We start from the raw sequence: 18,959 nt of genomic DNA, 5'->3' as shown, positions 1-18,959 counted from the left end.
GTGGTGAATCTGTGCAATGCTTTCCCACAGAGGGCTCGGTCAATAAGTATATTCAAAGCTGAGATTGACAGGTTTTTAATCATTATGGGAATCAAGGTTAATGGGGAAAATACAGAAAAGTGGAGTTGAGGATTATCAGAGCAGCCATGATCTCACCAAATAGCAGAGCAGATTCAATGGGCTGAGTGGCCTACTTCTCTCCCACGTCTTATAGTCTAAAGGTAGGGTTGGTGATAAGAGTAAACATGAAACTCCTGGGTTGTTAGGTTCACATACCTCATTTTAGGAAAGGAAATCTGCCAGTCTGGCCTCCACGTGACTCCAGGTCAATGACAATGCGATTGGCTGTTAACTGCCCTCTGAAACAGCTCAGCAAGCCACTCAGTTACATTTCAGAGGGTGGCTCACCACCACTTTCTTAAAGGTGGCTAGAGCTGGACAAACGATGCCAACATCTCATGGACGAATAAGGAAAAATGCAGAGCCTTATAGTGCCGTAATGGTACAAATGGCCTTCAGCACATTGAGTCAATGCTGGCTTGTGTTCACTGTCCATTCATTCTCACTGCTCCATTCTATTCCCAAACTCCTGCAGGTCTAGACCTCTCAAGTGCCTATCAATTCCTTTTGCAAACATTGTCCTAATTTTACCTCCTTCATAGGCCCTGAGTTCTAGATCATTACCACTTGCTGCAGAAAAAAATTCTTCCCCACATCCCCCTTCAACAGAGGGACTGCGACAGTTCAAGAAGGTAGCTTACCATTAACCTCTCAAAGACAGTGAGGGATGGGTAACAAATAATGTGCTAGCTACCAATGTCATAGCTAATGAATGAATGAAATAAAAAAATATATTTACATTCTGTACCACAAATCAACAAACTGTAAGAACATGGATACTGAAAATTTTCAAGGATTCTTCGATAATAAGGCTTCTTTTTGATAGTTATCCAGATTTCCACACACAGTTATATCAAGCTACAGCAATAAAAGCCTATATTCCCAATTTAAATGCACTTTTTAAAAAATCATTCCAATTTAATCCATTCAAATTCAGCTTCTTTATGCACACCTTCCTCTTTTTCTCTCATTCCTCTATTATCCATGTGCTCTCTAATTGACATAAGTTCCCACTATGGCAAGGTCTCAATTTGAAAATTCTCAGCCTTGTTTTCAAGTCTCTCAACACCTTGCTCCCTCTAAATGTCTGTAATCCTGTCCATTCCCAACCTACTCCAATATATCAGCGTTCCTCCAATGCGTTAAGCATTCAATGAGAACTTTGTTGATTAGAATTTCTATTCAGCCTTACTTCCTATCTGCTTGTGAGCTTGAACATAATGGCTTTCTGGACTTCAATCACTACTGGACCCACTGTATTCCAACAACTGTTTTAATGTTCTAAATTCAAATGGAAGCAATTAGATTGGTTTCAATACTCTCAACCTGCATGGATAGGTGAAGTTCCAACAACACTGAACAAGCTTGACACTATCCAGGATAAAATCCCTTTACCACCTTCAACACTCACTCCCTCCTCCACTGATGCTCAATCTTTACCATCTCAAAGGGCAAGGGCAACAGACACATGGGAACAATACCACATGCATGTTCCCATCTGAGACACTCACCACCCTGACTTGGAAACGTATCACTGTTCCTTCAGTGTTGCTGGGTCAAAACTCTGGAACTCCCTCCGTAAATGTATTGTGGTGTCCCTACACCCCAAGGACCGCAGCAGTTCAAGAAGCCAAATCACCTTCTGAAGGGCAATTAGGGATTGGCAATAAATGCTGGTCTTGCCAATGTTATACACATTCTGTGAATGAATAAACAGGACTCAGTTCGGTTTGACCAATCCGTGCATTTGATCAACATATCCCCATTGTTTTCCCCTTCCAGATTTTAACATCCATCTACACAGATAGCTTGGAGTTTGATTGAAAGTCTCATCTGAATGTCAGATCCACTGCCACTAGAATATGCATTAACGACTAACACATCAAGTATGAAAGTTTTACCCAGATGTCTGCTTTTCCTTGGTTGCGTTTACATTTCTCTGCCAGGGAATTCAGCTCCACTGTAGTTTCGGAGATCAGCTCAACACTTTTGCCCTTGACAAGGATGTGCATGACTCGGCCTTTGTTGATGTGCGCGTCAAAAGTGCTGTTCCAAGGAGGGTACATTGTGGGCTTTTTCTGCATGAAGATCTGCCCTTTCTCTGTTGAGGTTATTTGTATATATTAGAGAGAGTGAGGCAGCAAGCACACAATCAGCCAACAACAGCAAGTGGTTCTCAAGCAAGAGACTACACATTAAAGAATAGGTGCTCATTTATACCAACTTCCATTTTATAACAATGACTTATGTTTGTTTGGAGCCTTTTAAATGTAAGAAAATGCCATTGAGCACTTCATAGCAGCATTGTCAATTATAATACTGAATCCCGTAAAGAGATTGTAGCCAAAGAATCAATTTTATTGGTATCACCCCTCCATTTTTATTATTTTACATCCTCCTCCTGTTAACCAGAAATCGCATCAGTTGTAACATTTTCTCTTGATTTTTATTGGAAGATGTGTAACACTCTTGATGAGTCCCTCCCAATGAGATAACAGTACAATTGGAAACTTGTGATAACTTACTCTTGTAAGTGCACTTTGTTTGGATTCTATGAACTCTTTCTCATTTTATTTTCATTCAAATTATGGGATAGTCACCTTCCTCAACTGGATTATTCACTAGTCAAATCAATGCTGTTCTTTAATTGACCGACCGGTTGGGTCAAACTATGGCAGCCCAGTGACGTGTGAGACCATCCCCACCGTGTGATAAAGTGCTGTTGCCAGGAACCTCCCAAAATTAGGAGAAAGTGAGGACTGCAGATCCTGGAGCTCAGAGTCAGGACTGTAGTGCTGGAAAAGCACAGCAGGTCAGGCAGCATCTGAGGAGCAGGAGAATTGATGTTTCGGCCAGAATTCCTGATGAAGGGCTTATGCCCAAAATGTTGATTCTCCTATTCCTCGGATGCTGACTGATCTGCTGTGCTTTTCCAGCACTAACTCCCAAAATTAATCTGGTTTGGTTCTGGAAAACTGCACACTGGTGGAAGACTAACATCCCTAATTTCTCAAAGCAGCAGGGAATGTTAATCTTTCAATACCTGACAGACCAGTCCAGCGGCATACTTGCTATTAATAGTAACCTCCGCAGCATACACATATGCCGGGAAATGATTATCTTCACCAAGAGAAAGTCTCGCCATGGCATCCAGTGCACTTGACTGGCATCTTACCTACACTGGCCACTCCCTCCACCACTGATGCTTGGTAGCAGCAGTGTGTACTATCAACAAGATGCACTGCAGAAACTTACCAAGCTCCATCCAAACCCATGAAACAACCATCTAGGAAAACTACAGGAGAGGGGCAGCTGATACGTGGGAACACCATTCCCCTCTAAGTTCCCCTTTAGCCACTCACCATCCTGTTGGAAATATATCACCGTCCTTTCATTATCACGGGGTCAAAATGCTGGAATTCCCTGTCTAACAGATTATTGGTCTACTGCAACCCAACAAGGTGGTTTAACTCACCACCTTCAGAACAACTAAGGACAGGTAACAAATGCTGACCTGGCCAGTGACACCCAAATCCCACGAGGGAAATACTAAAGAATGCAGAACAGAAGGTATTCTAAAGTGAGATAACAATGGTTGAATACTTAACCCATTCATCTGAACATCTCCATTTATATGACAGAGTAAACAATGACCTTCTCTGCTAAACAAAAGAGAAGCTAATACAGCGTGATAAGTGAACACTTACCGATATCCCAACATTATTTTTAACACTACAATCAATAACATTCAAAGTAACAATAAAAAATGCCTTTGGTTTAGCTCTTGGTATTATTCTACATCAGAAAACAGCCAAGAGTGTGAATACAATTCCTGAGGTTACTACAAAAAACTTCCCTTCTCAACATCTCCCCCTGCCTGAGGTGTTAAAGATGCCACCAGTCATTTCTATCTGTTGAATAAGAAAGGAACCCTATGGTCCATGCGAGCTATGGTGACTTTATCTTCCCTTTAAAGTACTCTAGCAATTTGGACTCAAGAGAAACATTGGTCTATCCATCAGCACCTTTCAATTATCTCATTCAGGGTGGGGGCTCAATGTGTTGCATATGGTAATAATTCTCAAGAAGATCAATATTCATATTATATTCTCTTCGTCCACCCGATAGATGCCATACACAGTGTGGGTGGAGAGAAGAATTCTTCTCCAGGTTTTGGAATGAGCAGACAGCACCCTAATGTCCTAGACATTATACCTGGCCAGATGTAGTTGTACTTATTGCTATCTTTTTTTTATTTGTTGAAGCGAATGTGGATTTCACTGGCTGGGCCAGCATTTATTACCTAATTGCCCTGGAGAAGATGATGATGAACTGTCTCCTTGAGCCGCTGCAGTCCTTGGGTTTAGAAACATCCATACTGCTGTTTGGGAGGGGGTTCCAATATTTTGACCCAACGAAAGTAAAGGAACGGCGATACATTTTGAAGTCAGGATAGTGTATGATTTGAAGGGAAACTTGCAGATGATGGTGGACCCATGAATCTGGTGTCCTTGTCCTTCCAGATGGAAATGGTCATGGGTTTGGAAAGTGCTGTCCATAGATCTTTGATGAATTTTGCCGTGTATCTTATAGATAGTACACACTGCTGCTACTGAATGTCGGTGGTGGACGGAGTGGATGTTTGTGGATGTGGTGCCAATCAAGTGGCTGCTTTGTCCTGAATGGTATCAAACTTCTTGTGTGTTGTTGGAGTTGCACCCATCCAGGCAAGTGGGGAATATTCCATCACACTCTTGATTTGTGCTGTCCATATGGTGGACAGGGGTCAATTGGGTAGACAGCAGGGGAGTTATTTATTGCAGAATTCCTAGCCTCTAACCTGTTCTTGTAGCGACAGTTCATACATGACTGGTCTAGTTCAGATTCTGGTCAATGGCAATCCCCATGATGTTGACAGTGGGAGATTCATTGATGGTAGCACCATTGAACATCAAGGGTTGATGGTTAAATTCCCTCTTATTGGAGATGGCCCTTGCCCGGTATAAATATTACTTGCCATTTGTCAGCCCAAACTCAGATGTTATCCAAAACCTGCTGCATATGGACTGTTTCAGTACCTGAGAAGTTGTGAACAATTTGCAACAAAGTCCTTCATTCTGACCCAGGGATGAAGGGAAGGTCATCGATGAAACAGTTGAAGATGGTTGGGACCTGGGCACTACCCTGAGGAACTCCTGCAGTGACATCACAGGACTGTTAGCTCCAATAGCCACAACCATCTTCCTATGTACCAGGTATGACGCCAAAGAGTCCACTAATACCCAATGATTCCAGTCTTGCTAGGGGCCCTCAATGCTACACAGTTAAATACGGCCTTAATGTCAAGGGCTGTCACTCTCCCCTCCCCTCTGGAACTCAGCTCTTTAGTCCATTTGAACCAAGGCTGTAATGAGGTCAGGAGCTGAGTGGTCCTGGCAGAACCTAAACTGGGCGTCACTGAGCAGGTGCTGCTTGACGACATCTTCCTTCTCTTCACTGATGAATAGACTGATGAGACGGTTGGATTTTCCTCTTTTTTTTTAATGTACAGGACATACCTGGGCAGTTCTTCACATTGTTGGACAGAATCCAGTGTTGTAGCTGTAGGGGAGTGCAGGTTCTGCAACAGTAGTCTTTAGTAGTATTGCAGGAATATTGTCAGGATCTGTAGCTTTTGCAGTATTCAATGCCTTCAACCATTTCTTGATTTGACATGAATTGGCTGAAGACTGGTAACTGTGGTGTCAGGTAACACTGGAGGAGGTCAAGATGGATCTTCCATTTGACACTTCTGGCTGAAGATTGCTGTGAAAGCTTTAGCCTTATCTTTTGCACTGATGTGCTGGGCTCTTCCATCATTGAGGATGGGGACATTTATGGAGACTCTTTCAGTGAGTTGCTCCACCACATTTAAGAAGCATTTGAATGGGCACTTACGATGCCAAAGAATACAAGGCTATGAATGAAGTGCTGGAAAATAGGATTAGAATAGTTGGGTGGTTATTTTTGACTGGAGTGAATGTGATGGACCTTGTTCTGTGCTCTAGATGCTATGATGCTAAAATACATTTCAAATTTGTCTATAGCAGCACAACAGAGCTTAGATCTGAGTGATTGATTGTGGGATTGCTGAGGTAGCATGTGATGTAAGTAGCCCTGTGTTGTGGCTTCACCAGGTTGACACCTCATTTTCAGATACCTGCTGCTCCCAGCATGCCTTCCTGAAGTCTTCCTTAAACCAAGTCCATATCATGGATCAGAACCCAGATCTCCTACAGACAGAGTGAACTTTGATTCAAACATGGGTTTTTTTTTTACCTTAAAAGAGCCAAAATGACTGGAGAAGTAAATCCAGGAGCTGTCTCTTGAGAGACACACCCTGCAGCATTGCACTTGATGAGGTATAAAGAAAGTTTGAAAGAGATGTGCTCACTAGGGGGGACTGCAATACAAACTAAACTGTAATGTCCTGAGAGTTACCTTAGATTGTGAACATGTTGGGGGATAGAAAAAGCAGTCAGGGCGAGAGATGTGGTTTGAGACATCTCTTTTTAAGAATACACAAAAGCAACGCTTAAAAACCAGTTCAACTCAGGGCCACATACACTAGTGGAAGATGGTGCGCTGAGGTACCATAAGTACTATGCTGAGATTGAGCACAACTGTACTGTGAAAGTCACATTCAAAGAACTCCGCACTGGCCACCCCTGCATTGCAAGTAAATAATTCTCTCATTCTAAGTGCGACAAGCCAGTATGTGCAGACACAAGGATTGCTCTGAGCATTGCCAGCCAAATATTGTTGAAACAAACCGATACAAAATAATATCACTCAATCGACATAGCCAATAATCTCAAAATCAACAGTTCAACTATCAGCATTCCACTGTCAACTCTTCACAAACCACCTAGAGACTGACCCATATATTTTAAAATGCATGTCATTCCTATTTTGGGAGTTATTACTTCTTTTTACGCTTAGTAACTAATAGACTCATTCTTCTGTTAATTCAAGAAGTCTGGTCAAATTGGCTCCTTTTAAAACATAGATACAGGAGTTCCTCAGGGTAGTTCCTTCAGCTGCTTGGGAGAAGGGTATCCACCCGTGTAGGGTTGCTTTGTAAATTAACTTTGGTATGACCAATTGGGGGGGCAGGGAAATAAAGAATGGGAGCTGGTTCACCCCTCCTTGCTTCGGATCCTGACTATTTGTCATCTGGAACGATGAGACCTTAGAAAACACAGTCTGGGATCTGATCATTAATCCCCTGGTTTGATGGTAATGTTGAGTGGGGGATATGCCAGGCCATGAGGTGATAGATTGGGCTGGAGTATAATTCTGCTGTTGTTATAGAGTCATAGAGATGTACAGCACAGAAATAGACCCTTTGGTCCAACTCGCCCATGCCGACCAGATATCCCAAACTAATCTAGTACCATTTGCCAGCACGCGTGCATATCACTCTAAACCCTTCCTATTCATATACCCATCCAGATGCCTTTTAAATGTTGTAATTGTACCAGCCTCCACCACTTCCTCTGGCAGCTCATTCCATACACATACCAGCCTGTGTGAAAATGTTGCCCGTTACATCCATTTTATATCTTTCCCCTCTCACTCTAAACCTATACCCTCTAGTTCTGGACTCCCCTACCCCAGGGAAAAGACCTTGTCTATTTACCCTATCCAAGCTCCTCAAGATTTTATAAACCTCTATAAGGTCACCCCTCAGCCTCAGACGCTCCAGAGAAAACAGCCCCAGCCTATTCAGCCTCTCCCTGTAGCTCAAACTCTCCAACCCTGGCAACATCCTTGAAAGTCTCTTCTGAACCTTTCAAGTTTCACAACGTCCTTCCGATAAGAAGGAGATCAGAATTGCACACAAAATCCCAAAGTGGCCTAACCAATGTCCTGTACAGCCACAACATCACCTCCCAACTCCTGTACTCAATTTTCTGACCAATAAAGGAAAGCATACCAAACGCCTTCTTCACTATCCTACTTACCTGTGATTCTACTTTCAAAGAATTATGAACCTGCACTCCAAGGTCTCTTTATTCAGCAACACTCCCCAGGAACTTACCATTAAGTGTATAAGTCCTGCTCTGATTTGCCTTTCCAAAATGCAGCACCTCGCATTTATCTGAATTAAACTCCATCTGCCAATCCTCGGCCCATTGGCCCATCTGATCAAGATCCTGTTGTAATCTGAGGTAACCTTTTTCGCTGTCCACTACATCTCCAATTTTGGTGTCATCTGCAAACTTATGAACTATATCTCTTATGCTCATATCCAAATCATTTATATAAATGACAAAAAGCAGTGGACCCAGCACCGATCTTTGTAGCACTCCATTGGTCACAGGCCTCCAGTCTGAAAAACAACCCTCCACCACCACCCTCTGTCTTCTACCTTCGAGCCAGTTGTGTAACCAAATGGCTAGTTCTCCCTGTATTCCTTGTGATCTAATCTTGCTAACCAGCCTACATGAGGAACCTTGTCAAACACCTTACTGAAGTCCATATAGATCACGTCCATCACTCTGCCCTCATCAATCCACTTTGTCACTTCTTCAAAAAAACTCAATAAAGTTTGTGAGACATGATTTCCCACGCACAAAGCCATGTTGACTAGTCCTTGCTTTTCCAAATACATGTTAATCCTCTCCCTTGGGATTTCCTCCAACAACTTGCCCATCAACAATGTCAGACACCGATGTTGATGGCACACAGTGCCTCATAGATGCCCACTCTTGAGTTGATAGATCTCTTTGATATCTGTCCCATTTATCACAGTGACAGTGCAACACAACACGATGAAGGGCATTCTCAATATGAAGATGTGACGTTGTCTCCACAAGGACTGCGCAGTGGTCACTCTTACCGATACTGTCACAGACAGATACTTCTGCAGATTGGTAAGGACAAGGTCAAGTATGTTTTTCCTTCTTGTTGGTTCCCTCACCACCTGCCACAGACCCAGTCTGGCGGCTATGTTTTTTAGGACTCAGACAGCTCAGTCTGTAGTGCTACTGACAAGCCATTCTTGGGAATGGTCATTCAAATCCCACACACAGAGTACATTCTCTGGCCTTGCTAACCCTTAGTGTTCCCTCCAAGTGGTGCTCAGTATGGAGTGTACAGCAGTAGAATTATATGCCAGCCCATTCTGTCACCTAATGACCCGCATATCCCCCACTCAACCATTACCATCAAGCCAGGGGATCAATAATCAGATCCCAGACCGTGTTTTCAAAGGTCTCATCGTTCCAAATGACAAATAGTCAGGCTCCAAAGCAAGGAGGGGTGAACTAGCTCCCGTTCTTTATTCCCCAGCCCCTCTTTTGGTCATAATCAGCAGGAGACTTTCTTACTCATGATGTCACGAGATTCCACATTGAGGACCCCGAGGGTAACTTTCTCTCAACTACTGTGTACCACTGTGCTGCCACTTCTGCTGGGTTATCTTGCCAACAGGACAGGGCATACCCAGGGATGGTGAAGATGGCAATGCCATCTGGGACATGATAAGGTATGATTCTCTGAGTATGATTATATTAGCCTGATTTTGACTTACGGGAAGTTAATGAACCAGATAGGTTTTTTCATTACAAACATTTATCGAATCTAAATTTCACTATCTGCCAAGGTGGGGCTCAAACCCATATCATCAGGTTATAGGGCAACAGGTTTATTTGGAAGCACTAGCTTTCGGAGCGCTGCTCCTTCATCAGGTAGCTGTGGAGCAGGACCATAAGATGCAGTATTTATAGCAAAAGATTACAGTGTCATGCAACCTAGATTGCTGTTAAGTCTTTGCTGAGTTTCTGGAACAAATCTGACGTGTCGCGACAGAAGCTGGGGGTCCCAGCAACAGCAACCGACAGCAATCTAGTTTGTTCAGTGTGTCATTTCAGTTGCATGACACTGTAATCTTTTGCGATAAATTCTGTGTCTTACGGTGCTGCTCCACAACCACCCGATGAAGAAGCGTCGCTCCGAAAGCTGCTGCTTTCAAATAAATCTGTTGGACTATAACCTGGTGTTGTGTGGTTTTTTACTCCTTTGAGAAAATTGAAACAAGAAGCATTCAGTGTTCAAAAATCATCGGAGGGTTTAGACAGAGTGACTCAGAAGAAATTGTTGCCAGACACCAATTTAAAGTGATTGGAAAATAACTGATAGCAATAGGAGAGGGACAATTTTTTTTATGAAACAGCAAATGGATATACTGCCTGAGAGTGTGAAGGAGGCAGAATCAATTGGGGGACAATTCCAGGGCAGACATGATGGGCAGATTGCATTGCAGAAGGAGGCCAATCAGTGTACAACAGCAGAGTATACAGCAGGAACAGGTGGGCAATGTCCCTACCTCTGGATATGGAGGGTAGGGTTCAAGTCTCTCCTGCTCCAGGGGTCTGTAATAACATCTCCAAACAGGTTGATGAGAAACTTTCTACACAACAGCATGGAGCAGATAAAACTCCATTTACTATCATGCATCATGAATAGATACTGCTCAGTGGCAGAGATATCTGGAAATAGGATCCTTGATTGCTCATTTGGCTGTAGATCTTAGTAATACATATGAACATAAAAGCATTCAAATTAAGAACAGGAGTGGACCATTTAGTACCTCCAACCTGTCCCACCATTTGATTAGAATATGATTTTCAGAAACTGTACACATGATCCAAGATGCACTCTGGCTCCTGTGCACTACATCTAATTCAATTATATCCAAAGAAAGTATCATAATATTCTGTTCTCCGAAAATAAATTCATAGACCCAGCGCTCACCTCCAATTCTGGCCATTAGTACATGCTTAATGTTAATCATTCCAGGCTTTCCCTGCCTATGTCCTGGAGTCTTCCTCTACACTAGGCTTCCTCTTTCCATCACAACTGCAAATATATCTCATTGAGCAAGTGGTGCTAATGTTGCCTTTTGTGATTCTGTGTCAAATTGCATCTGTTTGTACTCCCATGGTACATTTTATAGCATTGGAGATGTTGTGAAAGTGCAACATATTGTCACACATTGGGCGTGAAGCAAAAAATAATGACCAGGAAATATTGGATGTCCATCCTTAAAAGGAGTGGAGACCAGAATGAATTGAGGGCTATGCCTGTAAGATATCAAGTAACAAATAAAAGTTGTCGGGGGAATGTGAAAGAAGCTTCTTTTGCTCATATGGTAGTTTGGAGGAAATGGGCAGTGCAGGGCAGCAGTTCGCAGTTAAATATAGGGCTGTTGCTTTCTGCCAAAGCTATGTAGCTGTTGGGAGGATAGTGGCTGGAGTGCTGGACTGGGAAATGCCTACATGATAGGAATGCATCTTCAGGAGACCTTACGTGTTGCTTACACTGCAGCTGCTTTTCAACCGAGCAGCTTATTTTAACCACAACGTAGGCACCACCTGTCACTCCCATCGGTATCTTGAATGCCTGAGCTCCTGCATTCAGCTCACATTTCTCTCTCTGGAGGACATGTTTGAAAACTGACCAAATACATTCAAAATGGGATAATCCAAAATTCCTTTCTTTACAGTATCCTCAAGCCTTCAATCTTCAGTAGTCTTCCTTTTTCCCAAAAATGACAGGATTATATTCAAAGCTGGTTTTAAAAGTACCGAGGAATAGAAATGTTGTAGAATAGATGATATCAAGTCTCCAGGTATGACTGAGCCCTAATCCCATCCATTCTAAGTGCCTTTGCTAATATTATTTTCCACAGATACATGCTTTTCTTCAGTTGTCATTAATGTAATGTATCAGCAAATTTCCATAAATGTATTTGTTAGCTTTTTGGCAGGATTTTTGAGATAATCATCAACAGTATCTTATTTTGTTTTGTTCTTTTGCTCAGTGTAATTTCTCACTTGAACATCTCAACCAAGAAATTCTGTTAGTGACTATTGCTGATATTTCATCAGGACCTATGGGACCTTTTAGAATTTAGAATTGTTGTCACATTGACAGCTTCCAGAAGCAGATCGACCAGTAAACAAATGATTGAAGAGGAGGGAATTTGGAGTGAGTTAGGTTCTACACTTGGAAAGATACAAGCCCATACTGAAAACTTCCACTGCCTCAATTGCAGTAATAGTTTGAAAATAATGTGAGGTCATGTACAACAGTGTTTTGGCTGCCTTTCTGGTTTGAACATCTGAGGTAGCACGATCTATTTGATTATATATTTTACAGCTGAACGTGTGGGTTTGACCCAGAATTTCTACATGCTCAGGAACTTCATTTAAGTGTTTTTTTTTAAACCAAGTACAAGTCTGCTCCATAAATCTAGTTCTGGCTTTCAGTTCTTGCTATAGTTTATTTTTCTCTCAGCCTATGCCCAGCCTGAATGAAACAGGAAATTCACCAAGGCTTCTTAAACAGCACTATCAAAACCTATGACTACTGCCATTTCAAAGGACAAGGACAGCAAATACATGGGAACACCACCACCACAGACTTCCCCTCAAGACCACTCACCATCCCGACTTGGAAATATATCACCATCCCTTCAGTGTCATAGGGTCAAAATCATGGAATTTCCTCCCTAAGGGCAGTGTGGGTCAACCCACAGCACATGGGCTGCAGCGGTTCAAGAAGGTAGCTTACCCCCACCTTCTCAAGGGGGCAACTAGGGATGGACAATCAGTGTACATCACCTGCTCCACTCATTTGTATCAGGTATTGAAAAGCCTAAACAAAGACCTTCGATGGAGGGCCAGACATTTCTTTGACGTATTCCTTTGTGTGGGGTCAGGAAAAGCGAGAGTGTTTCTCTTAGGCCTCCCTTTTTTTTAAACTTGCTCTCATGGGATGCGAGAACCATTGGCTTGGCCAGCACCCAGCCCTAGTTGTTCTGGAGAAGGGATTGGTGAGCTGCCATCTTGAATTACTTGATTCACTAAGGTGTAGATCCACCTTGCGCTATTGCAGAGGGAATGCCAGGATTTTAACACAGCAACAGTGAAGGAACGGTGATATGGTTCCAAGTCAGGATGGTGCACTAAGTGGAGATGACCTCGCAGAGGTGGCGGTGTTCCCCTGGATCTGCATCTTTCTAGTTTCACAGGTTTGGAAGAAGTTGTTGGAATCGACTTGGTGTAGACGCTACACACTGCAGGCATTGTCCATTGGGTGTGATGGGAGCAAATGGGTGAACTGGCAGTCAGTTTGATGATGAACCCAGGGCTGCAGTTCCACCATAATAGTTCAGCAAAAGCAGGAAAATAGCCCATGGCAAACAGTGCCTGGACGTTTGCAATTCATCAGCTGCATGTAAGAACGCTTGTGTCTTAAAATGGCTTGGGGGCAAATAATAGTTACAAGCGAGTGGTGATTGTGTTCTAAACCTGGCCATCTGTCTGTGAATCGCTTTTTAAAAAAATCCTATCTCACTCTTGATCAATGTAGAATTGAAACTCGTATTAATGAACTAATGTAGCCATTTCCCTCTAAATAGCTGGCCAAACTAAGAGTATGGGTCTCAAAATCTGCAGCTAAAACTCTGGCACACGTGTTCACATCCCATCAATACACTGAATAGATTTACAATTCAATATTTATATTATAGAATTTATAAATTTATTATTTGTTATTTTGTTCAATTAATAAAAACATAGAATATAAAGCCAGTCTTTATCATTTGTTGTAATAATACCACCTGATTTACTCTTGTCCTTTCGGGAGGGAATTGGGTCACCCCTATATACAGACTTGCGACTGTCCTCCGAAATGACCAAGCGAGCGAGCTATATAGTTTAAGTGAAATTTGGGATCGGTGACAAATGCTGGCCTTGCCAGCGAGGCCCACAACCCTTGTAGGAATAAGGACCATATCCCCACAGGAATATCCCTTCTGTGGATATGGGTGACTGGGCAACAGTTACAGTCAGTCAATCTTAACCCCAATGCGTGGCTCAGAAAGGGAGTTCATGATTGGGTTCCTCAGCTGCGATGCCTCTCGTGGTTCTCAGTGGTCTGGTCTGTAGAGGAAGGATGTGCCGCTGTTGAAATAATCTTGTCTGGTCACTCAGTGCAATCTGACATTTGGCAGTCTCAGAGTGCTGCTGAGGGAAGGGGCTGGAAAGTTAGAGGCCGTCATAGTGTCACCAACCACGCAAGCTCCTTAAATTTTCTTTTGAGGGAGGGGGGAAGACAGGTTGGGTAATCCTCAAAATAACATTTTCCCAAGTAAAAAACAATTCCTTCCTAAGTAATAACATTAACTTGTTCTTTAAAGCTTTGTTTAGACATTTACTTAAATTGGATGGACTTTCACAAAATAAACAGATGTGAATTATACATTGTTAAAGAAACAGGCTATTTAAAACTATGTCTAAAAACACATGAATCATGTATTTTAAACAAATAATGTCTAAGTATATGAATTAGGAACAAGGGCAGGTCATTTGGGCCCTCCAGCTTGCATTACCACCTGATTACTCCATATTCCTGCCTACCCCTCATAACCTTTCACTCTTTTTGTTCTAGTCAAGAAACTATCTAATTCTGCTTTAAAAATATTCAAACACTCTGCTTCCACCATCTTTAGAAGAGAATAGTTCTGAAGACCCCTTGTGAGAAACAATTCCTTCTTATCACTGGGCATCCAATGTTTAGTTTGACCTGCTGCGCTTTTCCAGCAACACATTTTCAGCTCTGATCTCCAGCATCTGCAGCCCTCACTTTCTCCTCGAAGTTTTTAAATAGTGAGCCTAGTTGTAGATTCTCTCACAAGAGGAAATATCCTCTCCATATTCACAAGACCTCTCAGGATCTTACATATTTCAATCAACTTGCCTCCTATTCTTCTAAGCAGTCTAGCCGAAACCATTCTTCATAAGACAATTCACTGATTCCAGGTATTGGTCTCCCAAAACCTCTCTGAACTGCTTCTAAACACTATACCATTCCTTAAATAAGGAGCTAAATACTGCACACAGTACTCCACATAACCAGTAACTGAAGGTTAACTCCTTACTTTTGTATTTAATTTCTCTTGCAATAAACAATCACATTCTATTTGTATTCCTAATTGCTGTACCGACATATTAATAATTGCAATTTATTCACTGGGACAACCAGATCCCTCTGCCATTCAGAGCCTTGGAACTTAATGCCATTTGGTGCCCTTTTTTCATATCTTTTTGCCAAAATTCCACATTTCCCCATTCCATTTGCCTGATCTTTGGCCATTTACTTAATCTATCCACGTCCCTTTGTAATACCCTTATGTCCTCTTCATGACAGACTTTCTGACCTGTGTGTCATCAGCATATTGAGCACTAATCCCTGCTGCAAACCACTCATTACATCTTGTCAACACAAAAGTGACCCATTTATGTTTACTCCGTGCTTGCTTTTAGCTGCTTAATCTTCTCTTCTTGCTTATATTCCTAGACATTAAGTTTCATTTTCTGCGATCAGCTTTGATATGATACTTTCTCAAACACCTTCTGGAAATCTAAGGACAATATTTCGACTGGTTCCACTTTATCGAGAGCATGTTATTTCCTTAAGGAACTCAAATGAATTAAATAGGATTTCCATTTCACAAAATGTTGACTGTAAAATCATGTTTAGCCAGCCTGATTATCTTGAACATTTCTAAATTTCTAAGAACACTGCTGTAGCATTTTTCATAACAGCTTCTAATTTCTTCCCAATGTCAGACGTTAAGCCCACTGTTTAATTTTACATCCTGTCTCCCTTTCTTTTTGAATAAAGGTGTTACATTCACTATACTGTATACTTATATTCACCATTTTCCAATCTAAATGAATGTTTCCCAAATCTAGGGAATCTTGGAAAATTCAAACCAAAGCATCAACCATCTCATGAGCCATTTCTTTTAAGACAGACTGAAGTCCATCAGGATGCAAGGATTTGTCAGGCCATAGTTCCATCAGTTCCCATTCTTCTACTTCCTGATATATAACTATTTCTGGTATCATCTCTGGTGAAGACTGAGGTACAATATTGGTTCAATTAACCATCAACTTATTTGCCATTATTTATTAACCAGAATATTCACCCCATTGTTAAAGCTGAATTTGCCCCAGTGCCCACTATGGTCCTAGGATTTATACTGACCACAAATTTAAACATTCAATAAAACTTCCCCGAGCCAAATTATTCAGCCATCTCTGATTAATATTTTGCAGAATGAAACATTTGTTATTGTGAAAACAAAAACTTTGCATGTTTTTGAATCTTTGAAGATGATTCAATGATTCAGGGCTCCTGCAAGTGAATCAAAACCAGAAATTGCTTTAGAAACTCAGTAGGCAGGACAAAAGCAGAGTTAACGTCTGGAGTCTAGTGACTCTTCATCAGAGTCAAAACATCAACTCTAAGTCGAGTAGGATTATATTCATTGGAATTTAGAAAAATGAGGGGGGGTCTTATAGAAACATATAAAATTATTAAGAGAATTTATAAGATAGAAGTAGAGAGGATGTTTCCACTGGCAGGTGAACCTAGGACAAGAAGGTATAGCATCAAAATTAGAGGGAGCAGATTTAGGACTGAATTGAGAAGGAACTTCTTCACCCAGAGGGTTGTGCATCTGTGGAATTCCCTGCCCAGTGAGATGGTTAAGGCTTCCTCAGTAAATGTTTTTAAAACTCAGATGGATAATTAGATTAGATTACTTAGTGTGGAAACAGGCCCTTCGGCCCAACAAGTCCACACCGCCCCGCCGAAGCGCAACCCACCCATACCCCTACATTTACCCCTTACCTAACACTACGGGCAATTTAGCATGGCCAATTCACCTGACCTGCACATCTTTGGACCATGGGAGGAAACCGGAGCACCCGGAGGAAACCCATGCAGACACGGGGAGAACGTGCAAACTCCACACAGTCAGTCGCCTGAGGCGGGAATTGAACCCGGGTCTCTGGCGCTGTGAGGCAGCAGTGCTAACCACTGTGCCACCATGCCGCCCACGGTGGCACAGTAACCACTGTGCCACCGTGCCGCCCACGGTGGCACAGTGGCAGTTGTTTTGAACAGTAGAGGAATTAAGGGTTACCGTGAGTAGTAAGTGAAGCAGAGTCCATGAAAAGATCAGCCATGATCTTATTGAATAGTAGAGCAGGCTCGATGGGTCATATGGCCTGCTCCTGCACCTAGTGCTTACCTTGTTCTTATGTAAATACTGCAGGACCAGCTAATGTTTGCTTTTGTTTCAGATTTCCAGCATCCACAGTCCTGTGTTTTATTTTACTCCCAGCACTGAAGATAGCCTTGACATTTCAGGCATTTAACTCTTTGCTTATAGAGAAGTCTGTGATTGTGGGAATACTTCTACACAATGCATTAAACTGGGAGGGAGCTCCAACAAATGCTCCATGAGATTTGAACACATTTACAACTCAAAGATCAGGAACTGGGGATGTTTTAATCCACTGGCATCAAATCATTACAAACAGGAAGGGAAATGTTAAGGGTAACACTAAACCATTTACACCATGTGCCATCTTGGTTACATTGGGGTGAGGTATCCTTTTTCTGACTCCCCCCAACCCCATCAGCCCCCTCTGTACCAAACACAACCTGTCTTTCCATCACAAGTCTGCTCCAACTGCCCTCCCTCACTGTCGTCACCTGCTGCTGGAGATCCCATTAACAATAATAATCCAACCCTGGAGTTTCCCCAATATATGATGTCATCTGAACCCCATCTGATATTCTCTCCCTCACACTCAAAACTGAACAAAGTTTCTCGATGTTTATTTTTCAATTAAAAATAAAATCAGCGTAAAACTGGGTGAGGCAGTCAGCAATAGTCCTATTCAGAGGGAAGAGATGTCAGCAGTCATTGGCTGTCAACATTAACAGATTCAAATTGTTCTGTAATGTACATGTGTGAACTACATCAGTGCAAAATCCTTTTCTGTGTTGTTTTAATGAAGATATTAATTCATTGAAACTAAGATCAAGACCTTGGTTGGAATAATACACCTTTTGCAACATGCTGCAGTCATTTATCTTACTAAACAATTACCAAACAGTTTACAAAAATCAGTTAACATTTACAGCTGTATACAACAGCAATTTTACAAGGGAGAGGAGCAGCAAAGCCAGGCTCAACCAGTTTACAGGGAGATGAGGACAAACCTCAAATCCCAGTTTCACATATGACAGCTGCAGTCATTTATAAATGTGCAAAGCAACTTAATTTCTGAATTGACATAGTTTGTAGCACCATTCGGGTTACAAATTGATTTCAAACCGGCAGCAGTATGAGATCATTTACACCAGCTGAATTCACAGTCTTTTGGTTTTACCCAGGCTACAGTCTAACTACTGCTGTTGAGGATGCACCTTTAGGAAACAGGCATGTGACACATTCAAAGGCAATTTCTTTCATCTGTGGGCTTCGGTGCACAGTAGGGGCACACGCATGTGTAGACTCCCCTTTCCTCTGAGCAGGAACGCTATGTGGAGCTAGGAGGGCAGCTCAGGCCATCCTGAAATTGGCGTCGTTATAACCACGAGGAGAAAGTGAGGACTGCAAATGCTGGAGATCAGAGCTGAAAATGTGTTGCTGGAAAAGCGCAGCAGGTCAGGCAGCGTCCAAGGAGCAGGGGAATCAACGTTTCGGGCATGAACCCTTCTTCAGGAATAAGGAGAGTGTGCCAAGCAGGCTAAGATAAAAGGTAGGGAGGAGGGACTTGGGGGAGGGGCGTTGGAAATGCGATAGATGGAAGGAGGTCAAGGTGAGGGTGATAGGCTGGAGTGGGGGGGGGGGCGGAGAGGCCAGGAAGAAGATTGCAGGTTAGGAAGGCGGTGCTGAGTTCGAGGGATTTGACTGAGAGAAG

General features: G+C 42.3%; 1 protein-coding gene across 7 annotated transcripts in view; it reads right to left on the bottom strand.

The window, feature by feature from the left end:
• The window catches only part of prkcq (protein kinase C, theta), a 173,946-nt gene that overhangs the window by 93,985 nt on the left and 61,002 nt on the right, over window positions 1–18,959 (bottom strand). For all 7 annotated transcript variants that reach the window (XM_043714126.1, XM_043714132.1, XM_043714127.1 and 4 more), the window contains one exon: window positions 2,022–2,221. In XM_043714126.1, coding sequence (XP_043570061.1) covers window positions 2,022–2,221 — 200 coding nt within the window. The remainder of the gene's footprint in view (window positions 1–2,021; window positions 2,222–18,959) is intronic.

This window comes from Chiloscyllium plagiosum, chromosome 23 (assembly GCF_004010195.1).
Source record: "Chiloscyllium plagiosum isolate BGI_BamShark_2017 chromosome 23, ASM401019v2, whole genome shotgun sequence".
NCBI lineage: Eukaryota > Metazoa > Chordata > Chondrichthyes > Orectolobiformes > Hemiscylliidae > Chiloscyllium > Chiloscyllium plagiosum.
Note: the sequence above shows the minus strand (reverse complement) of the source record. Positions and strands in the feature narration are given on the sequence as shown.